This window comes from Sciurus vulgaris (genome assembly GCF_902686455.1).
Source record: "Sciurus vulgaris genome assembly, chromosome: X".
NCBI lineage: Eukaryota > Metazoa > Chordata > Mammalia > Rodentia > Sciuridae > Sciurus > Sciurus vulgaris.
This window is the reverse complement of record NC_136471.1, coordinates 93,906,741-93,931,367: the sequence shown is the minus strand read 5'-3', so window position 1 is coordinate 93,931,367 and position 24,627 is coordinate 93,906,741. Positions and strand designations below refer to the sequence as shown.

Genomic DNA, 24,627 nt, shown 5'->3' with positions numbered 1-24,627 from the left:
TATTTCTGTGCAAGACCAATATTTATATACCTGCCACTATTAATTGTCTTTCTATCGTGATGCTCTTAGTGGCATCATGATCGCATATTAGATTGGCATGCCTTCTCTATGATCAAAAGTAGCACTGCTATGAACATCTTTAAATAAATTATTTTTCCCTTTTAGTTGATTTCTTCAGGGGTAAGAGTATGAAAAATGTTATAACCCTTGCCACGTGTTTCCAGATCGCCCTCTAGGAAAGCACATCCAATGTATACTACTTTCCAGAAATATGTACTGTTTTCTCACAGCCTTGCTAAGGAAGGGTTGTATAATTTCTATTTATCCTTTCTGGTAATTGTTGATTGTTTAATGAGAAGATCATGATACCTTGAAATTGCTTTTTATTTACACTACTTTAATTGCTAGAGGGGTTGTACTTTCCCATGGGATGATTTTATTGCCTTTATTTCCTCATATGTCAATTGCCTGCTTATTTTCCTTGCCCACTGATGAATCCAAATCTTTAAGACAACATTCTATATCTATAGCCATTCTTTATACTTTGGGGACAGGCAATTGTTATCAGTGACATTGATCTCAGACATTTTCCTCATTCTGCTGGTTAGATTTTTATTATATTTTGTTGTTCAAAGTTTTTTTTAACTTATAAATTTGAACCCATCCATCTTGCCTCTGATGATATCCTCCATTTAACAGACACAAATTTATCTTCCATTCAGAATTGGAATAAGTAGCTATTCACTGGTATACTTTCTAGATAGTACGTGCTATGGATCTAAGTAGGCATGTACTATGTAAATTAATTGTTCTCCATATTGACATATAAAATTCCCAAAATTTATGGGTGATTGCTTTCTCACACTCAGCATTGCTTTCAGTGTGTTTTAAATTCTTAAAACAGCTCAAATCTGTTACTAGAATCTCTCTTTCAATTTCACCATTTGACTTTTTAACCCATTACAATATGTTTTTGACAACTGTCATTTTATGACGAGATTTAAAATATGAGATGGTAAGTCCACCATCATTGCCTTTGGTATTCTGAGCCACTTCTTCCAGATAAATGGCACTATGAGTTTGATAAATCTATAAAATGTCACATGGTGTTTCTAATGGTAATGCATTACATCTACGTATCAATGTAGGGAGAATTGTATCATTACTATATTTAGTCTTTCCAAATTGAAGCAGAATATAATAAAGCATTTATTTATATCATTATTTCTCACATTAGATTTTTATAATTTTCCTTGAATAAGTTTTGTGTGCCCAATGTTACATTAACACCCAAGTATTTAAATTTACTTTTTCACACTTGTGACATTCTTTGCACTTCTGTAGGTTGTTTGCATTCTTAGGTGGTTCTGGGAAGTGTACTCTTCCTAATGAAATCAGATTCAAATCTGAATTATCCATTTTCTTTTAATCAATCAGTAAATAAGAAGTATGTACTATATATTCCACACTCTGCTCATGATTTGGTATGACAAAAGGAAAGAAGAGAACCCTAGGCTGAGAATTGAAAAAAAAAAAAAAAAACGGGAGAGAGTTCTAGTTTTGTCATGTACTTGCTGTATAAATGCAAAAGTAATGGGCTCTGGAGTTGGATGCCTGATTGACCTTGGAAAAGTGACAGTTATCTCTCTGTGAGTCAGTATTCTCATCTGAAATATGGGGTCAATAAATAGTAACTATCTCATGAGGATAAATAATGAATAACATAATTCACATAAAATGCATATGACAGTGCCTGACACATAACATTCAATAAATATCAGCCATTATATTTGTTCTTGTTGTTAATAGTATAATAATATCTTTCCTGAGATTGAGTTTCCTCATAAGTACAATGGAAAAAATAAGGCTTAACTTCACAATGCTGTAAGGATTAAATGTGTCCTATGAATATAAAAACACCCTACACATTTTAATGTTCTATGTAAAGTGGAAAAAAACAAAATGGAAAGAATCACAAAAGGCAATCATAGGAAGAGAAAAGAGGTAATCCAGAAAATAATGTCTTTTGGTTTTTAAACACATATACTTTTGTAACTTTTCCTCCCAGTAAATCTACTCACCACTTTCCCCCTCCTGCTAATATCAAAATGATTTTGCATTCTCTGCACACAAACCAAATAACAGTGGAGAGAGACAACCAAGAGTGTAACTACCTGAAATTATCAATTCATTGCAGGCTTCTAGGCAGAGAGAGTGGCTCAAGATTATACATTTTATTTTCCCACCTACACCCATCATTCCAGTTGTGACGGAAATGACATAATTGTTAAAATTCATGTGTGTGGTGGTGAGAGAGAGAGAATGAGGGAAAATTCCTTGGAAATTCTTTCTCACAAATGTCATCTCTTGCCTGGACCATTCCAAGTTCATATTGTCTTACCTGAGATCTTGAACTGTGATCTGCATCTTCTAGGTTAGGTATTACTACCTTTTCCCTTTCTTTTGATCTTTCCTTTCTGTTTTTAAACTTAATCCAGTTTTTGAGATTCTGAACAATCCTTCTCTTAAACTAGTGATTCTCAAACTCAATTTGTATTAAAATTGCCTTGAGGACTTGATAAAACACAGATTGCTTCTCACATCCCCACTTTCTGATTCAGTAGGTATGAGTGAGTCCTAAGAATTTTCATTTTTGACAAATTATCGGGTAATATTGAGGTTGGTGGGCCTGGGACCACATTTTGAGAACCACTAAATTAAACTCACTTGTCCCTAGATTTTCCTTTCTTTCTCTACTCAACTTCTTTTGAAGCATTTTTAATGTTTAAATGTATTTTATTTATTATTGTTATTATTATTATTATTATTAATATTATTATTATTATGTGGTGCTGAGGATAGAACCCAGTGCCTCACATGTGCTAGGCAAGTGCTCTATCACTGAGCCCTGTGTCTTTTTAAACATTCCTCACTTTCAACATTGAAAAACTACACAGTATAACATATTATTAAAATCAGAGAAAAGAAACTGGGTCTCTCCTACATTGATGGTGGGAATATAAGTGGTACAGCTGCTTTGGAATACTGGCAGTTCCACAAAAAGTTAAATGCAAAGTTACCATACAGTCCAGAAATTCCACTCCTAAGTATATATCAAAGAGAGTCATGTGTACACAGAATCCTGTACATGAATTCTCATAACAATAATATTCACAATAGCCAAAAAGTAGAAACATCCCAGATGTCTATTAATGGATGAATGGATGAACAAAATATGGTATAACCATGAAACAGAATAGTAATTGGCAATTAAAAAAGAATGAAGTACTGAAACATTCTATAACATGGATGAACTGCTAGAGCATCAAACCAAATGAAAGACATCAGACACCAAAGCTTACATTTTGTATGATTCCATTTATGTGAACTGTACAGAAATGGCAAATCCATAAAGACAGAAAGCAGATTAATGGTTGCATGAGGAAAAGGGTATACATGGTGAGTGGTTTCAAATGGGCATGAGGGATCTGTTTTAGAGTGATAGAAATGATCTAAAACTAGTTTGTGGTGATGACTGCCATCACTATAAATTTATCAGGAGTCTTTTTATTTTTAATTGATATATTTTTAATTGGTGCATTCTAGTTATACATAAAAGTGGAATTCATGGTGAGATATTCACACATGCAGATGGTATAGTTTAGTTAATTTCATGCTGCTATTTCTCCCCTTTCCTATCTCTCCTCCTTTCCCCCCATTCCCCTTTCTCATCCCCACTGTTCTCCCTTGTATTTTCATGAAGTCCCTCCCATTCTATTTAAATTATGTTTTCTTCTCTAGCTCCTGCATATGAGAGAAAATATTTCAACCTTCATTTTCTGAGTCTGGCTTATTTCACTTAGCATGATGTTCTCCAGTTCCGTCCATTCACCAGCAAATGATATAACCGTACACTGAAAACAGGTGCAATTAGGACATGTAGAGCTGTTTGCATTTCTTCTGTATGCCTCCCTGCTTATAGACAATCATGCCATCAGCAATCTCTGCCCACCACTTTAGTAAATTTGCTTTCATGAAAGTCACTTGTGATTCCAGACTGTAAAAATTATTAATGGTCATCTCTATCTTCCATGATGGTGGTACACTCGCAGATTTCTCCTTCTACCACTTCTACTGCTTTACCCTTCAGTTTCCTTGGCTGGCTTTTCTTCCTCATCCTATCTGCTGGATGAGTGTTTGACAAGTGTCCCTACCCAAAAATATCCACTTGTACATCTCACTAGCTTCAACTACAACACATGCCAATTTTTACTTATTTTCCCCACCAAATACCTCCCCCTTCTTGATTGCCCCATCTACATCAGCAACTTTCTCTAAGAGTTATTTTTGATATAGCTCCTCTTTCCTCACAAATTCTAATCACTGAGTTTTCCCTACTTCTTTCCCAAAAGATGTCACATATGTGTGAGCAAATAATCTGAGTAAACAATTCACATGAAAAGCAATACTAATATCAAACACATGAAAAAGGTTCAAACTAGAATAAGCAAAGTAAGTAAATGAAAATAATAACAGGTGCCATTTACAGATATAACATTGCAAAAAGAAAATTTTCAATGATTGCAAAACTTGGGGGAAACTGGTATCCTTGTATCTTGCTAATGGCAGTGTAAAATGCCTCCGGGGAAAGCAATTTGGTGAAATCTAGAAAGAACTATAAGAATGTTCATATTCTTTGAACTAGTAATCCAAACTCCACATAATTGTTTTTAATGAGATAATTCAAAATGAGAAAAGGGCTACAGCTATTCAAAATGTTTCTTCAGCATCACATTATAATAGCAAGAAATGGGAAAGAACCTAATTACCCAACAATTTAGGAATGATTAAGCAAATTAGAACACATTAAGCTGGTGAAATATTATATAGCCATTAATATTGAGAGCGTCTGTACAGCAGCATGAAAAATTGTTTACCACGTACTGCATAATGCAGTTTGGTGGGGGAAATCAGGACACAGGAAAGCACATCTACATAGTTATTATAATTGTGCCAAAAATAATCTCCATACCTATAGATGATGCAGGCAGGGAAATGAAAATAATCAGAGTGCTAAGGTGGTAGGAACAAGTCTACTTATTCTTCTGTTTTTAATTTCCTGTAATATTGTTTTCATCAAAACAAACTTTTCTCCCTAAATATCTCACATATTTATCTATCCCTTCTGCTCCACTTCTATTGTACCTGTACTTCCCCAGTCTAGGCCATGCCACACTCTTCCATGCCTGTATCACTGCCACAACTGGTTTCCCTTCAAGCCATCTAGGCTGCAAACACTGCTAAGTTGCCTAAGGTGCCACATTCATGAAGTCACTTACCTGATGGGTGCTCTTCTAATTAATTTTAATTCATTATTTTTTTGCAGTGCTGGGGATCAAACCCAGGGCCTCTTGTGTGATAGGCAAGTGCTCTACCACTGAGCTGCAGCCTCAGCCCCTCTTAATTTATTTTTAAATCTGATACATGAAAACATAAAAGTTGTAAATATTAATGTGTATCATGTAATGCTCGATATAGGTATGCATTGCATAATGTTGAAATCATGTTAAACATATCCATCTCCTCAAACATTTATGACTTCTTTATAATGAAAACCTTCCAAATCCTTTCTTGTAGCTTTTTGAAATGCCTGATTCATTATGGTTATCTGTAGTCCCCATATGGTGCAATAGCACCCCAGAGTTAACTGCTCCTAACCATACTTAGCACCCATTGCTAATCAGTGATCTTTAATTGCTCCTATCTAGTTCTCAAGGACTACCCATTCTGATCCAAGGCTTTCCTAGTCACCTTTCTTCTCTCATTGCTGCTAGTGCTCCTCTTCCTTCTCCTCAATATCAACTAACATTTGCTGAGGGTTTCTAGTGTCTGGTTTTGTTCTCAAGGGTTTACATATATTAACTCATTTAATACTCAACAGCCATTTGATAGAGGTACTCTTACCCCATTTTGCAAATGAGGGGAGAAAGACATATAGAGATAAGAAGAGGGAGGGAAGGGCAGGCATTTGTCAAGACCACTTGGCTAGTAAATAGAAGAACCTGGATTTGAACTCAGGCAGAACTAACTTAAGGCAAGAACTCAACCAGTGTTGTTTATTCCTCCCACACACTCTGCTTTTGTCTCCTCTATGGGCCTTTTATCCTGTAGTTCCCAACCTTCAGTTTCTCAGCCCTCCAGTTAACTAACACAAGACACAATAATACATACCAGGTATTGACCCCTTACCACGTGCCAGGTGCATCTTGTTTAAGCACTGTATTTGACAGGGCTTCATTTTCTGACAATTGTGTAAGCAAAATCTGGGCTTAAATCTGGTCTTGTCCCTTTACTGCCTATGAGACATGGAGTAGATTGCTTAGCCTCCCTGAACTTCAGCTTCTTCATTTGAGTTAGTATTTCTCAAAGTGTGATCCCACGACCAGCTGCATCAGCATCACCCAGGGTGCTTGTTAGATATGGAGATTTTGAACCTCACTCCGCACCTGTTGAATCAGACTCTCTGGGGGGTGGCATCTAACTAGCTCCCTGTTTTTCTTTTTTTAAAAATATTGTTAGTTGTAGATGGACACATGCCTTTATTTCGTTCATTTATTTATATGTGATGCTGAAGATTGAACCCAATGCCTCACACGTGCTAAGCAAGTGCTCTACCACTGAGCTACAATCCCAGCTCAGTTCCCCATCATTCATCAAGCTCCCCAGGTGTTTTGTGTTTCACACTCTTGAGTCTGGGGCCAATTTTCAAAGTGTAATAATACCTACCTGGAAGAATTATAGGGAACATAAAGCATAACATAACATGTGTAACTTGGTTCGTGGCACGTAGGTTGTTTTGCAAATGGTAATATTATTATTATTGCTGTTTAACTTTCAGTGGGTTGGTCTGACTCGCTCAAGCTGTGGGCAGGTCCTATGGGTCTTGCTGCTCTTTTTACTAGTATTTTCCACCTTGCCTACCCAAACTCAGTACATAAAGCAGGTTTTAAATAAAATCCTCTTATTTCATTTCACTAGGCAGCAAGAGAACCACTTCAGAGAAATAGCATAATGCAGTTTAGTGTCTCTGAAGCTAGACTGACTGGATCTAGTGAACTTACTAGATGTGGGACTCACTTTTTTCTGTTAAAGGGAGAGACTAATAGTACCTACCCCATAAGGTCAGAGTGATAAATACTTTGAAAGGTGCCTAGAACAAAGAACTGAATTTAAGAAATGTTTTAGCATTATTGTCAGATACAGAGAATATGACTATTTCCAAGACATGGTCTCCCCTCTTGAGGGTCTCAGTCTAATGTGGGAAACTTGGCATGCTTGCTAGACTGCAAGGGCATGGTGCAAGTCAGTGTAGAACTGGAAAATCAAGGGTATCCCCCCAAATCTCATACAAATCCCCACCTAACACTTAGACCCCTGAGACATGATGCCAGGGATCTGTTTGAAAGGTTTCCTTAGGGATACTAATTGAAGCAGGCAGAATGTAAAAAGCATGAATTTGGGACCATACAAACATTTGTTCAAAATCTAGTTCTATCACTTGCTAGCTCTGTGACCTCATCTAAGTTATATGACCTTTCTCTTGCTCTCACCTACAAAATGGGCAGAAAAAGGAACTATGGGTTTAAAAAGATTCAGTCCAGTGCTTGATGCTTAGTAGAATATCCATAAATATTGAGTTCCCCAGTTTCCCATTACCGAACAGAAATCAAACAGGTTTCCCAGACTTTGGAGCCAAAGAAAAGGCAAAATAATTTCTGACCATGCCATCAAATCACAGGGAATAATACAGACACCTAGAATGAATTCTAGACTCTTCAGGAATCAGCAGCCTCAGATTCTAGTCCTCTCTCTTGGTATCTTCACTTAGGAAAACAGAGGCACAGCTTGTCCTCTTGTTTATTCTGGAGTTCCAGCTAAGAATCAATACAATTTAAGTGTCCTTGTATCAGTGTGGTTGAGAAAAACTAGCTGAAAAATTATGTTAGAGTTTTACCTAAAAGAGCTTTAGCCAGGAGATGACAACTGTCTGTATCTCATAGTGAACTCGGGCAGTTGCTTAGGGCACCTCATCTCTAAGGAACATGAGTGTCCAGTGCCATGATCTCCATGTTACAGTGGTAGACTCTCCATCCTGGGCATTTTTCCTTAAGGGCTATGTCCAAGCAACTCTTTTCTCTTTACCCCAAGCCACATTTACTATTTGTAAAAATATCCCTGTCTTCCTCCAGGAATTATAACCTACGGTCCCCATGATCTGTCCCCAGAATTTTAATAAGCAGACCTTAAGTTCTCAACAAGTCAACAACTCTGGGGCAAAGGCACCACAACAGCTGGACACCCTTTCTCTGCCTGCTCCCACTGCCCCATGGTCAATGCAAGGCAGGCACAATTTATGCCTTCACATTTGTTTCAGCAAAGTCTTTTTCCAAATGTCCTTGGACATGGACAGGGCTGCCTCAGCCCTCTAAGTTGATGGGCACAATTTTGCATAGTACTACTTGACTCTTCTGTATTCCAAAATGTTTTAGCAATCAATTGCTTCTGTATCCAGCTACTGGGGGTGGGGTGGGGGCAGGCTGGATTACATCTCTGGCACCAAGTCCTTGGTGTGGATAACAGACCAGTTTCCTCAAAGGAAACTAAGCACACTGAAGATCTTAGCAATTTCTATTGAAGCCTCAGAGTCACTAACTCACCCCAACTCCCTGAGCGGTCACTTACCTCCCTGACTGGCTGGTCTTCCTGTTTCCTGTTATTGATTTCCATTTGTCCCCAGGAAATTCCTGCAAAGCAAAATCCTGATAAGTTAAGGAACTCTGAACAGCCAGGTAGCTAGATGGTTTCAAAACTGTGAGGTAGCCACGACTCTGTCCCTAGCTAGGCCCTCTAAGTTGGTACCATCTACTCTCCTAAGAAGGCTACAGAAATGTGCACCTGGAAGGCTGCCTTTGTATCAGGAGGCCTGCTGAGCTGCTGCTGGCCTGCAGAGACCCAGAGAGCACTCAGGGACCTGGACACTGTGGTCTAGAAATACTGCATTTCCCTCTTTCTCCACTCCCTCCCAAACCACCTTAAAAACCAGTTTAGCATGTTTGCTGTTTGCTCTGGCTCTGACTAGCACTGAGGGATGGAGGTCTTTTTTTTTTATTCTCCTGGATGAACCTGCTTGTTCCTCCTGCCTCTTCCAACACAGAAAGCATCATCTTGGAAGCTCTGGCCTTGAGTGGGCTTTGAGGGTGGGAATTCCTGCTGCACCAACCCTTGCCCAGGGTTGGTAGAGGGAGGTAGGTATGACAGCACACAGTTTTCATTAAATATCACTCATCTTCCAAATTCCTTTTACCCAATACTGCCCTGCAGGGAATCTTCCTCCTCTGCCCACCCACTGGCAAGGACTGAGTTTGGTTCATCTCTGAGGGACAAAAATGTCAGATGCTATGGTCCCAACTCTACAGGAGTAGACTTTCTATCCTGGACATTTTTTTTTTTTTCATAAGAGCTGTGACCAAGCAGCTCTTTTCATTTCAGTTCAAGTGATAAAAATGTAAAAATGTCCCTGTGATCCTACCTAAATAATGCAAAATTGCCCACGGCTCATGAGGTTGAGGCAGGAGAATTGCAAGTTCAAAGCCAGCCTCAGAAACGGTAAGGCCCTAAGCAACTCATTGAGACCCTGTCTCAAAATAAAATATGAAAAACAGTACTTGGGTTGTGGTTCCTGGGTTCAATATCCAGTACCAGAAAAAAAAAAAAAAAAGCAAAATTGCCTTTCGGGTCCGTCCTAATTTTTTATCCAAGACCCTCAGCCTAGACTCAGAGCTTGCTCAATGAGAATATAGTTTTCCCCACACATCACTGATACTCCAAATTCCTTTTTCCTAACACTGTCGCTATTATTCCTATTCAAAGTTTTATTATCTTTTCCCAAATAGACTTCCCTTTTGGGGTTCAGACACCTGGTGAAGTGGAATGAACATAGTTCTCTGGTGTCAGTCATCCTGGCTAAGACACATTATTAGCTATGTTATTTGAGGGAAGATCTATCACCTTTCTGAAACTCAGTTTCCTATCTGGCAAATAGGGCTTTTGCTATCTAGTCTTGCTGGGTTGCCAGAAGTGAGAATTAAATGAGAAGTGCAGAGAATAACTAGAAGAGTGGTTTGCTTTTAGAAGGTTTTGGATGTTAGTAGCCACAGAAAAGGTGAGGTTTGTTTCCTGGTTCTGGATTTTTAAAAGACCAAAGCAGTCCCTACTCATATCTGGAATATTAGAGAGGCTCTAACCACTTTTACTCCAGACTGTGCCCCAACAACCTTGTGAGATGCCCCTGCCTGTATAGATACCACAATTTGTTCAGCCACAGTGGGAGCCAGGGTTTCCTGTCCATACCCTGTCTGTGTGATCAGATTATGGAGAAGCAGTGTGGCATACTCAGGAACTTGGCCTCTGCAGCTACATGGCAGGGCTTCAGATCCCACACTTGCCCTTTGCTAGCCAGGCGACCTCAACTTCTCTGTTTATTTCCCCAGCTATACAGTTGCAAAAGAGAAACTATTTCTTAATTGCTTGAGGAATCAATGAGTTGATACATCCAAGGCACCTAGAATGATATATCTGGTGCCTACTGCACACTCAAATGTCAGTCACTGCTATGTCATTCAAATCCCGGTTCTGCCACTTGTGAGATGTGTGAATTCTTTGAGCTTCAGTTTCCTCTACCATAAAATGAAGATTCTATTATAATTTATCTCACACAAGTGTTAAGTGAAATCAACTAGCAATGCTTACAAAACTAACTGGCATGAGATGTGGGATATGAATGTGTGCTGTTTGCAGTTCTCCTAACGACACTGAACAAAAGCCGATTAGCACCCTGACCTTCTCCAGGGGCAGAAGGAGCAGGATGTCAGCTCTAATTTCAGAGAACCACAACTACCTTTGTCATCAGAGCTGGAGTATCCTAATTCATGCTTCAAGTTCTCCCCAGGTCCTGCATGGTAGGGGTGGGAGGTTTAGGTGGCAGGGATAGAAATGGGCACAATGGCTCCTAGATAGTCATCCAGGTGTTCCAAAGGTTACTGTCTAAGCAGACCTGTCTGTCAAGTCTAACAGGATTAGGAACCCAATGTGTCCCTCCCACCAAGGACAAAAGGAAAAGCATGGTGTAGGCACCTACATTGTTGCTACCAATTGCTGCTACCTGCCAATTGCACCTCCTTTCCTTACAGAGTTGCTGGTTCTGAGCTGACATCTCTGCAGCCATCATCTCCTCACTTACCACTTGTCTTTGGCCCCTTTTCTCTATCGTCTACTTGTAAGTCCTTCTTTTAGCTGATATCTCTCAAGCTAAGCCAAACTCTTTACCTTAATAGATGCCTTACAAGATGATGACTATCTGGCAGTCACTGTTCTAAATGCCTTACACATGTTACATCATTTAATCCTCACCACCAACGTATGAATTGATCCCATTTTTAGATGGGAACGTTTAGGCACTATGAGTTCTGGGGAAGGAATTGAAACCCAGGAAGTCCAGTTTTAGGGTCTCTCTATTTCCTCTTCTCCTTTTTTCAACACTGTAGACATTTATGGAAGAAATAATACCAGTTTTATATGAACTCCTTCTGAAAATATAAGAGAAGGTAATACTACCCAACTCATTCTTTAAGGCCAGCCTTACTTCGACACAGAAACCAGACAAAGCTGTTACAAGAAAATTTCAGAGTAAAACTCCTGAAGAACACACAAAAATCTTTAACGAAATACCAACAAATCAAATCTAGTGACGTATAAAAGGGATACTACATCATGACCAAGAATTTATCCTGGCAATGCTATGTTAGTTCTTATTTTTAAAACCAATCTATCAAGATGTATAAATGCATTCTACTGTCATGTATAACAAATTAGAACAAATAAAAAATAACTAAAAATTAAAAACAAAACAACAACAAAAAAAATCAATGTAATTCACCATACCAATACACTAAAAGGGGGAAAAACTATCTGGTCATCTCAATAGATACAGAAAAAGAATTTGAAAAATATCCAACATCTGCTCCTGATGAAGACCCTCTGAAACTAAGAATCAGAGGGAATTTCCTCAACCTGATAAGGGTATCTACAAAAAGAACTCTAACTAACATTAAACTTAACAACAAAAGATTAAGAACAAAGCAACAACGTCTGCTGTAGTCACTTCCTCTAAACACTGCATTGGAGGTACTGACAGTGCAATAAGGCTTCCCTTCTCCTCCATGAAAGGGCACATACGCTGGAAAGGAAGATATAACTTTCTTTTCATTCACTGATAACATGATTATTTATGTACAATATCTTTTATAATCTACCAAAAAGTTACTAGAATTAGTCAGTGACTTTGGCAAGGTTGTAAGACACAAGACCAACAATTGTACTTCTATATGGTAGTGAAAAAGAATTTTCAACTGATATTAATAAAGCAATACTGTTTACAGTAGCATCAAAACCCACGACATCTTAGTGACAGGTATAACAAAATATCTGTAAGATTTCAAAGCTTTAAAATAAGTTGTGCACATCACTATACTTCAAAAATACATCAGCATACATATTAAAGTTTGATAGTCACTTTTAATATTTTTAGTTAAAATTCACTTCCCATGACATGCACAAATATTAAGTGTACATTTGTTGAGTCTTGGAGAATACACCTGTGTAACTCTAAGCCTTATCAAGATATTGAACATGCTTCCACACCCCTTTCCAGCCCACTACTGAGCCACATCCCATTGCCAAGCCCATATATGAAATTTTTCCCAAAGGAACAGCTATCTGAGAACTTCATATAAAAGAAATTATAGAGTCTATACTCTTTTGTATAGGCTTCTTTCTTTCCTGAAGTTCCTTTTTTCAAAGAATACATATTAAGCCATTTCAAATATTAAGTCACTTCAAGTAGCTGCTATGAACAATGATTTGACATAAGAATTAACTTCTGGTTTGAGTATAACAGGAAAAGGTGGTACTAGGGATGTCATGGGGGAAGGATTCTGGCAGTGAGTGGGTAAGGACTTAAGAGGTCCTCCCAGAAGTACCCTGGAGGATGGTAGGTCCTTGTGTTAGGGTCATGACCAGGATACAACAGCAGCCAGTTTAGACTGGGTCTCCAACAGAGACAGTTTAGACTTGGGTCTCCAATTTCTTCAGCACCAAATAATTTCAAAGTAGGAAATGGAAGGCAATAAGTGCTCTTTTGTATTATGCTCTGGGCTTAGCACTCTATACTCTGCTCTCCTTTGCTCCTCAAAACTGATCCATGAGGCAGCCATGATTTTCTTCCACATTGGAAATGAGGTGATGAGACTTTTCTTATTATTAGAAATAAACATTATTTTTCCCTTTAAGAAATCATGAAACTTAGCTGGGCACAATGGTGCATGCCTGTAATCCCAGCAGGTCTGGAGGCTGAGGCAAGAGGATCGTAGATTCAAGACCAGCCTAAGCAACTTGGTGAGACCCTGTCTCAAAATAAAAAATAAAGAGGGCTGGGGTTGTGGCTCAGTGGTTAAGCATCCCTGGGTTCAATCCCTGGTACCAAATAATAATGATGAAGACGATGATGATGATGATGATGATAATAATAATAATAATAATAATAATACAATCATGAAACTTCAAATTGTGGTAGCTGAATGACTGACTTAAGGTCATCCAGATTCCAATTTCACAGGATAGAAATTTCAGTTCTGTTCATTTTCTGAAGCAAAAGTTACTGAATCCAACTCTCAAGATGCACAGGTATGTTACAATTTTGGTGGCTAAGGGTCTTGCCCAAGGGTACTAAGCTACCATCTGGTAGAGACAAGGGATAGCTCATTTTTAGGAATTACAACAATCATATTTTCAAAAGATTCTCGTTTCCTCCTCACAAAGACAATAACAAAACTCACCCACTGTAGAACTAGATCCTCACCTGCACTGGTGGCTTCCTGGGGTTCCAAGCGTTGCCAGGTGCCAAGTTACTGTCCTCAAGAGTACTATGCTGAGGATTATGATAGCAAGCTGAACATCGGATACACTGGTGGTGGTGACACCTGCAGTTGTAGCAGTTGGGCATCATATTTCTCTTTAGCAAGGCAGGGCAGATTTCCCCAGAACAATAAATGCAAGGGTCATGGACTACAGCTCCCTGAACACTGCAGGAGTAAGAGCAGGTCCTGTGGTAATCAAAATCACCACAGTGCAGTGGCTTACAACACATGGAATTTTCTAGACCTTTGCTTGCAAAGCATTCTGAGTAAGTGGGAGTTTCTGACTGAAGGGGTGACATGGAATGAAATGGTTGGTCTGAGGAGTGATACGACTGGTCCATGGGATGGCGCCTTAATTCCCTATAGCTGGAGCTCATTGACTGAAAGTTTGGGTCTATAGGTTTTGGTCTCTGACTAAAAGTCTTATTGTTCTGAGTGGTTAAACCTGGCAAATGAGATGTGGATAAGGATTTGCTGCTCTCTTCAAAGAACTTTCTTCTGTCTGCAAAGGGCAAAAGGATGGCTTCCTCCCCAGGTTGGACAGGAGAAGTCTTCAATTCCTTGTTGTCACCTGGGCTGGAAGGGCCCTCCATGGCTAGTGCCGCATGTGGCTGTGGGTTATGCTCTGGAGACCATCTCCAATGACCTCCACGGACTCCATGATGAACTTTTGCTTTCTCAGAGTCCGAGGATGGGTCAGAGGCTTTCCACCAGGTGTTCAGGCCTAAAGAGGACTGACCAGGCCTACGACCAGGGCTTATTTGTCCCTCTTGGCCTATCCTAGATTCATGGCTCTCTGGGGCTTGGCTGAGGCACTCTGAAGACTGAGCCCTGAGTATCATGCTTTTGTTGAAGAGCTTATCTCTGGGGCTAGGGGGTTTTTTATATGAAGATAGAAGAGCTGAGTTAGAGGCAGGGAGTGGAGGACTTTCTGGAGGCTCCTGGGTCTCTTCCACTGGTTCCTTAGTGTCACACAGTTGTGACAAGGGGCCTTTGCTCTTCTGGAGCTGGGCCTTCCTCCTCTGAATTTCATTGCGCAGATTGGTAGCAAAACGCTCACTTTTCCGCCGGTTTTGGATTGAGCGACCCCGGGGACCTCCACTTCGTCTACCGCCCATCTGGCCACATTCTTTGGGCTCACTGTCCCCTTCTTCAGTTGTATCTGTGCTGCCAGCTAAATTAATGGTTGAAGAACAGTCTCTGGTTTGAACAAGAGAACCAGAGGCAGAGGGCTGCTGGCTGGCCAATTCACTGCCTGCTTTGCTTGCTTTGTTTGGGTCTAGGAAACTTTTTTCTGGAGGGTGTTCATCAGTCTCTCCATGTGGGGAAGTGCTTTGGCTCTGGTGTCCTGAACCCAAGGGCCTATCATCCATTGGCCTGGTCTTTCTTTCTTTGCTTGGCTGGTCCTGGCTTCCTCCTGGGGGAGAACATGGAATATTCTTCCCTTTGTGGCTGTTGTGCAAAGGGGACAGAGTCCACTGGTGCCCATCCTGCCCAGTAGGGAGCTCTGCCCCTTTGCTGCCCCTTGAATCGAGGTGCACATGCTGCAGGTGGGATGCCAGTAGCTGTTCAGGGGCACTATGGCGATGCCCTATGGATCCTGTGACGTGTGGAGAGCTGCCAAAGGAGGAAGTCTTAGGTAGCTCTGCTGAAGCCTCACTGAGTGGGCTGGAAACTCTGGTAGAAACTTTGTCACAGGCTTTGGGGGAACCAAGAACATTGGCTGAAGCCTCTGTCAATAGATGCTCAGAGCCCTGCTGGCTGGATTCAGGAAGTTGACTGAGTTCACAGTTCTGATGGCCCTCATTTGTCATTTGTTCTTGTCCACTGAGGCAGCAGAACCTGCTAGGGTTCCTTGGGGCTAGCATTGTCTCTAAGTTCAGTTTCTCCTTCTGTTGCAAGGAGTCCACAGGCTCAGAAGCCCTGCTCTGCTCTCCATTGAGGAGTTGGGCTCTGGAGGCCTGAAGACTGTCGCGCCTCACTGGAGGTTGCGGTGGGCCCCTGACCACCTTGACAGACCCTGGGTGGTGGCCTTCCTGTGGGCGAGATGATGTCTGGGAACTTAAGGTCAAATGGCCCCCATTGGTGCGCTGGATACCTCCTGAGGTTTCAGCCACATTAGGCCGGACACTGGGGGCCTTAGTTGGCCCTGGGCCTTGTGTGATGCATTCTGTGGAGGCTGGCTCCTCTGGCCTGAGGGAAAGAGCACAGTCAGAGGCATTTGAGCTGGCCGAGAAGGAGCTATAGGCTGAGTCACGCTGGTTGGGGTACGTGTTCTGGTCAATGGGCAAGAGGTGGCCCTCATAGGTGGCTTGGCCTGGTTGTTCCAGGCTCTCCATGCTGCCAATGGAGCTGCTTTTCTCGGTGCTGCAGTGCCGGGAGAGGGGACACCACTGCACACACACGTCACTGTAAGACACAAAACACACTGGTTAGTTAGCTGAGCCACCAGATCCCTTTCCCACCTTGGTCAGCCCTGCCATGAAAGAAAGCAGACACCCTAGAGATACCCATGTGCGGATGAAAGGGTAATGAGGCAGAAAGCGAAATGGGGAAGGAGATGGACAGGGGGGTACCACAGGGACATGGTAAACTGTGGGACAAAATAACATATAGAAGACGAGCAAACACCCTAAAAACTAAAAGTGGGAAAACATGGGGGTTATGCAGTATTTCTCTGCCATCAGTGAGTCTTGAGTTGCTTCTGGGCTGTCCCTGTCCCTGTGGAATCTGTATATGGCTCCCTGCCATGAGTGTTCATGGAATAGCAGCAGTAAAGAAGGTTCCTAAAGGGCTGATTCAATTTCAGTCAGACCATTTCATAAATCAGCAGTTCTCAAACTTGAGTGTATATCAGCATCACATGGGGGGTACTATTACCATACTAGCCACTGGGCTTCATCCTAGAGTTTTAGGTCTAGCTGGATTCTAAGCATTTGTACTTCTAACGATTTTTCAGGTGCTACCATTAAAAGAGCTACACTTTTGAGAATTATTGATGTGTATAAAGCAAGCCCTGCAAAAGAAAGTGATTTTGAGAAGGTGATTTTCCCAGGATCATCTAGTTCTAACTAGTGAAATAGACAGGAGGAAAATAGGCATTCCCCTATTCTATTATTATTATTATTATTATTATTATTATTATTAGGTGCCAGGGATGGAACCCAGGGCCTAGCATATGCTAGACAAGTACTCTATCATCAAGCTACACCTACAGCTCTATTCCATTCTTTTCTGAGAACTTACAATATGCCAGGTACTTTAAAATGTTCCATTTAAGCCCAATGGAGGACATTCTGTTTTGGGGGGAGGCGGGTACCAGAGTTTGAACTCAGGGGCACTCGACCACTGAGCCACATCTCCAGCCCTATTTTGTATTTTATTTAGAGACAGGGTCTCACTGAGTTGTTTCATGTCTTGCTTTTGCTGAGGCTAGCTTTGAACTCTTAATCCTCCTGCCTCAGTCTCCCAAGCCACTGGGATTACAAGCATGTGCCACCATGCCCGGCCTGGAGGCAATTCTTATCCCCTGCTTTATAACTGAGAATAGAGAAACTTAGAGAGGTTCACTAAGGACATAAAGAAGCAGAGCTGCAATTTGAACCCAGGCCTCTGAGTTCAATATGTGAGAGCTTCACTGATAATCTCTTTTAAACAGGAATGATAGTAATATCTATAACAGAGAGTTGCTATGTAGATGAAATCAGATAATAAAGCTCAGGTGCCTAGCAAGGGTCTGCTAAAAGGCAGTGGCTGCTCTCTTGATCGTAGTTATTATTGTAATTATTATCAACATCCTCTTTATTACCAGTATTGATACCATGGTGAACTCGGACCACATATACCTCCCTCATCTCCTGCAGCAGAGACAAACCAGGGAGATCAAGGATCAGACACAATCTTGAATTTTAAGTGCCCTTTCCCAAACACATAGCCTAATGGAGCCAAGTCATGCCAGTAACTCCCTTTGACTAGAAGAACCCAGGGGCTGCAAGCTGATTTCAGAAATGCTGTTGTCCAGAAAGTCACAGCTGAGCTGTAGCCCATAAGAGCCTCTGTCAGTGTCCCTTAATTCTTACTTCCTGCCTTGCCCTTTAGCCACTCTGTTCACTTGTGCTCTGGGCTAGAAATCCATCAAGTTCTTATTGGCAAGAGAACTTGCTGCCCTCCCCACCACCCTTCCTGCTGAGCAAAACTACACCCCACTCCAACAGGAGCCAAGGTCAGAATATGTTTCTGTGTATTCTAGAACAAATCTACCTCTGCCCTGAGCCCCTGACTTCCAATGCTAAATAAAGTCACCAAGTCAGAGCAAACAACTGTTCATTTATCTGAGCCTGTTATTAAGGGAGGTTCCTATTTTGGAGGCTTTGGCCCTGTGGTCAGCTGATGCACTGGGTGAAATCACCAATGAGTTATCATAGATAGAGAAGACCACCAGAACAGAACTTTGGGGTCCTTCTACATTAAGAGAACAGGGGGATGGAAGGAATCAGGGAAAGAGACTGAGAAAGAGCAGCTAGGGAGTAGGATGAGAAGCAAAACAGTGTGGTATCTCCCAAGCCATATGGGATATTTTAAAGAAACACTGTCCAGAAGGAAAGGAATAGTTCAAAGTCACAGAGACTTAGCAGAATACTGGGGAAAGAAGCCAGGTACTCTGGACTCCCATGCCATTTTCCATTATACTGCTCTTGGTTCTAAAACATCCAGGAGGGAACAGAGGAAAGGAACAGGAGTGGTCAGACTGTCCACACTCCAGTTCACCTTGAGGGGAGGGCTCTTGACTCACCTTGTGCTGCAACCAGAATGCCAGGACAAGCTGAAGGCTTCAGAAGGGAAATGCATGGTGGTGGCCGCTTCAGGGCATCCCTCCAGCAGCTTGGCCACATGCCATGAGTGCGGCCTACTGACAGGGGCGTTTCTCCTGCAGTGAGAAAGGGACAGGAAGTTGGCTAAGGGAACCAGGGCTGAAATCACTTCCCAGGCAGCTTCCGCCCCACCCCCTCTTTCCCTTCAATGAGGTAGAACATCTTGCAAGGAACTGGTGTGGGAATCTGAGTGGCCCACCTCAGCTCCCAGTACTGAAATCTCCTTTATCCAGTGGGTGATCCATGGAGAAACAAGACAGCAGCTTCATGGGGCTGTTTTCTTCATAGGAATATCCTAAGTATATTTGATAATGCTGGACACATAGTAGATGCTCAATAAATATTTGTGGAATAAATGAGAACCTCTGAGCAATGAACAGTGAGCCAACCTTCACTTCTTTTTGAGGGAAAGCATCAATCTAGCCAATCTTCTCATTTTTCTCTCAGAAAGGTAGAGTCAGGTGACTGAAATGTTTGAGTGGGTCAATACTGGGCTGTGAATTCTCCAATTTTTAACTCATTCATTCAATAAACCTTTGTTGCATGTTTAGTTATTGTGTGGCATCTATGTGTAGCCTAAGGGTACAGATATGAACCAAACACTGTCTTTGTCTTTGAGAGCTTACCGATATGTGAGAGACGCAGAGCTAATTGAAATAAAGCATGGTAAAGACACTGAGAGACTGAATGATAAGATAGGCATGGAGCTGAGACACTTGAATTTGCAGGGAAAGTGGTGGTGGGGAATCCCAACTCCTGCCAGGGAAAAGAGCAAAGTAGTGAATTGCACAGCCCTAGGCTGACAGAGGAGACTGGCTGCCCAGCAGTCAGGAGTGAATAAAGGGAAACGGGTTTGAGGCAAAGGCCCCAAATACAGCCTGGAGTGCTGGAGGCTACTGCCACAAATCTCGCACTGACTGGCTTATTCAGGACCTGTCCCTGCCTCCTGGCATACTCCACATGAATAGATGCCATTCTTGAAAGTGAGGAAGAAAATATATGGGGCGTGGTTAATACTGAGAGAGAAAGAGACAGCCTGAACACAGGAAGTGAATGATAGCAAGGGTCAAGAAGATACTTCAGGTAAGAAGGAGATGGGAAAACCAAATGACAGGGAGAAAACTCAAAAAAGATTATAAAAAAAATACATAGTAGAGAGAATACTGACAAGATAACCAGGTGTTAAATAAATAGATGTCAGAGAGAGAGAGATGATAGATTATTTGATATGGTATTCATTCCTCATTTACTAATGTATTCACATTTACTGTGCCAGGCTCCATACAAGCCACTGAAGGTACTGAATTAAATAAGATAAAGGTTCCTGTTTTCACCAACTTTGTTATATAGTGGGATAAAACAGCTTTCTACTTCCCAGGGGCAGTGGAGGATTCCATCCTAGCTGGAAATGTCCCTCCCCCCAGCAGAAAAACAGAAGATCCCAGTGGTCTAAGGCTAAGGCCTGGAGAGGTAGTCCTGGGAGCATGGGCTTGTTGGGGGCACATGAATTGAATGCCAACAGGCCAGACACAGATAAGGAGGTACAGGAGAAAGGGCAGAGAAAGTTGGTTGTCAAAGATGAGAGCCACTGGTCAGCAGCAGTGACCCTGACTATCCCTGTAGTCAGGTGGTCAACGACAATTTCTCAAGCATCTCCCAGTAGTGGTCTGTATACTACGAGGTCTGTGTACCATGTGCATCTATGGTCTATGCTTCTAGACACTGACCCATTTAGGGCCCTTTTTCCACATCCTGGATTCCTGAAATTCTTCTGAATCCAGGATGCATGGATAGTCAGCCTTGCTACCACCTTCTACCTAACTGTCCACCCGCACACTGACTTCTACTGTCTTATTTTTTGATGTATCTCTAATATTCTCTCTCTTTCTCTTTATCCTCCCCTTCCTTCTCCCTCTCTCCCTCTCCATTCTCACTGTGACCCTTATACAGAATTGTACCACTCCTTCCAGAATCTACCAGCACCACATCCTATTCTAGTTCAGGCCCTTAAGATTTTGTGTTCAAACCACTGCATCTGCTTGCCAGTCAGTTTCTTCTTGTTCCACCTCCAGTCACTGCTTTTAGATTGTACCATACTAAACACCAACTGAATCAGGGGCACTCTTCTTCTCAAGAATCTTCACTGGTTCCATATTGCTTACACTGTCCTGCCTTAGATTTAAACTGGACTAGTTTTTCAAATGCTTCTATAAGCTATTTTACTCACCCAGTTCAATCTTTCATGTCTGCTCCAATCATACCACGCATCCCGCTTTCTCCCTTTCTGACTCTGTGCCTTTGCTGTTGATTTTCTAGTAGAACCTATTACAGATTCCGGAGTTGGACCACCTTGATTTGAATTCCAACTGATTAGCTTCTTATGCATTACACAAATGACTTCACTTCTCAGTCCTTGTTTACTTGGCAGTAAAATGGAAATATGAGTATCTACCCACTGGAATTATTCAAAGACCAAGAAAGAAAATATGTGTCAGGTGCTTAGAACTGGGTCTGGCCAGCCCTTCAACCAATAATAGTTATCACTATGACTGTTCCCCTGCCCAGAATGTCCCCTCCCTTTTGTTAACCTAAACCCTACCTGTTCTTCAAGGTACTGCTCAAGTGCCATCTCTTCCTGGGAACTTGTCCTGAGTAATCTAGCTAGTAGGCAATGAGACAAAAACAAGTGAGAAGGATCTAGATTCAAATCCTAACTTTAGAATTTGAGATGTGAGATTCTATATGAATCACTTGAATCATCTGAGCTTTAGTTTTCTGATCTAAGAAAGGGCACAATAGTTTTTACCTGGATAGTGATTGTATGAATTAGAGTATTCTCCAGGCATCTGGGAAACAGCCTGGTCCATAGCAAATGTCTAGTAACTACTAGGCATTATAATGATGGTTATTAGCTCAAACTTGTCCTGTTTGGTATCTCAACAGTGTCCTGTTTGGTAGCTCAACTGAACCCCCACTAAGGGCACTTGGATTTAAACATCTACTAAGTTTTTGCTATAACACTCCCTTGCCACACTTTGAAAGGTAGCTTACAAAAGAAATGCCAGGATTTCTTGAGGAGGAGGAGTAGTAAGGGCTCTGGGGATATAAGGAGAAAATGAATGGCTTGGAGGAAGAAAATTCCAACAGGGAGAATTGGAGCCTTCTAACCCTAGTTTGGAAGAGGAAGGAAAAATTTCTATCAGGTCTTATATTAGGCTTATTATTATTCCTTAATTGTCCTAGGCTTGGAATCAGTCCATACTTATATTTAAATCCTAGCTATGTGACATTGGGCAAGGCATTTATTTAAGGTGCAGATTCTTCTTTTTGAAGGAAACTGGGAAACACTTTACCTCTCAGTCATATCCTCAAGCACTTCAGTGATAGATTATTTATCCCTAAAATTGAGAAGGTGACCATCTCATTCTTATGAGTTATGGTCTGGATTAATTGCAGTCCCGGGTGTGAGATCAGTCATCATTGTACCTGATATAAATAGTTTATAAACAAAAAAACTAACAGGGACCATTTACTGAAAATTCACAATGTACCAGGCATGAAGAACTCTGCAGACATTAGCTGGTTTATTCTTCATTCTAGTCTTATATGGTAAGAACTATTATCACCCCACTTTACAGATGAAGAAACAGAGATCATAAAATTTAAGTTATTTGTGAAGAGCACATAGCTTATAATCAGCTGAGTTGGGATCCAGACTCAGATCCTCCAGATTCTTCTAAGATACCACACAAACCCTCCTCCCCAAAGGGTCTGACTCAGAAAGTTTGTAGACCCAACATTATTCCCTCAAGAAGCAGTTGGAAAAGGAAGGTCTCAGTAGTCTGAGACTTGAAACCACCCCTCCTTGGCAGTGGGGAAGTGGTGAAGATGAGAAATAAGCAGAGAGGTAAGATAATTCCAACCACAAACCACATAGCCCAGAACTAAACGTGGGGGCAATGACCCTGGTGCTTACTCTTTCTCCGAAGCCTAGCTTAGGCACTAGCATTGAACACACACTTGATCATTCATTACACCAAAATACCTTTCTTAAGGAGGCAAAAAGAAAAGGGCAATAAAGAAAGAAAGAAGGAGGGAAGAGGGGTGGTGGCCGTGGCAGCCATGGCTACTGGCCGTACCTACCATGAAGTTGCCCAGAATGGAGAGATGGTTTAGGAGAGAATGAGGTATCCAGCTAGCTCAGACTCTCCTCGACAAACCCTGCAGCCGGCGTCCTTCATTAACTGGTACCCATCTGCCCTCCAGTTAAGACCTCCTGGAATGAGTGGCCATCAGCCCAAAGTCCTGAGTGTGGTCCAAGGGGCTCAGACACAGTCAGGTCCTAATTTCAAGAACAGGAAGGAGTAGCACTGAAGGCAAGGTGTGGCCATCAGCCTAGTTGGGCCTGAAAGTGACCACAGCCTTAGGGAAAGAAAGGCAGTGTGAAGAACTAGATAGGAGTGAAGACTCTGCTCCAGGAACTAGCCAGCACCCTGGTGGCAAAGGGAAGGATGAAAGGCAGTTCCAACAGCATAAACAGCCCCCCTGTTCCCAACTCCCACCTCCTCTGAGCGCTGGCCCACCCCCTCCATAGCTCAGAGGCCAATAAGGAAGCTGGGCCCCCAGCCACTGCTAGAACTCAGGAAAGGAGCAAGGAAATGATGTTTGGGAAAGATAAAGCGGGTGTCTAAAAAGAATTTTAAAAATACACGTAAGTGAGGAGAAAAATACCCCAGACACATACACTTAAAAGAATTCCTGAGCTTCCTGGACTGAGTTGACCCCACCCAGCCATCTCTGCAGGTCCTCAGGGCCCCAGAAAACGAAAGCTCAGATCAACCAAGCTGAGCAGCCTCCAGGTCCAGAGAAATGGCACTACAGCTGATTGTCTAAAGCTGGGGGCAAGTGACTTAAAACCTCTCCAACGTGAAGGTCCTGCTGAGATATAAAGTCTTATGATCACTCTGGGTCTTATTTACAGGGCCTGCATTTCTGTATGAGCAGACCTGAAAAAAGCTCAATTTCACACCAGAGACTCCAGGTCCAGAAAAGGTGCCCATTAGCAATGCTGAAATAGTAGCATTTGGGGTCAGCATTCGTGAACCTGACATAAATTTACTCTGACCTCTGGCAACTTACTCCCCTTCTCTGGGCTTCTGTTTCCTCTCTGAAAAATAAAACATTGAACTCAATCATCACAAATGACCCTTTCAGCTACAGCATACTATGATGCAGTAGTCCTGGACCCCAGCCTGGGGCTCCAAATTATGTTCTCATTGACCAATATACTAGCTAGAACTCAAAGCGGCCTTACATGTGTTTATTGTACCCTTTAATCCAGGCTCAGGTATCAGAATTTAATTACTCTTGGGAATTTAGAGTTAGGGTTTTCCCTTCATAATACTCCTGATCCTACTCCCATTTCCCTTGGCCTCTGACCCCAATTCCAGTAATTTCTGGCCCCTGAGCAGGCTTACGCAAACTCCCTCAGGACAAAAAGTATGCTAGGCCCTTTCCTCTCTAGGGAAATTGCGTCTGGAGGCCCCTTTCCCATTTCCCCTAAGGACTTGATAGGTAAGTCTAGGTTGACTTTTACCAATGGTATAGGAGAACTGTTTGGAGGAAATTTTGAGGATTTGTAGGGGCATATGGATCTGGCTTGGAGCCTCATCTCTACTACTCACTAGTTGTTTGGTCCTGGAGAGGACCCAGAACCTCAATTT

General features: G+C 41.8%; 1 protein-coding gene across 3 annotated transcripts in view; it reads right to left on the bottom strand.

Annotated features, from left to right (window-relative positions):
* SHROOM4 (shroom family member 4) overlaps positions 1-24,627 on the bottom strand; it is a 211,019-nt gene that overhangs the window by 26,194 nt on the left and 160,198 nt on the right. For 2 of the 3 annotated variants that reach the window (XM_079124526.1, XM_079124528.1), the window contains 3 exons: positions 18,826-18,960; positions 13,976-16,442; positions 8,743-8,804 (listed from right to left, as the gene is read on the bottom strand). In XM_079124526.1, coding sequence (XP_078980652.1) covers positions 8,743-8,804; positions 13,976-16,442; positions 18,826-18,960 — 2,664 coding nt within the window. Of the gene's footprint in view, positions 1-8,742; positions 8,805-13,975; positions 16,443-18,825; positions 18,961-23,047; positions 23,433-24,627 lie in introns of those variants that run through there. The other variant, XM_079124527.1, reaches the window with a different exon arrangement.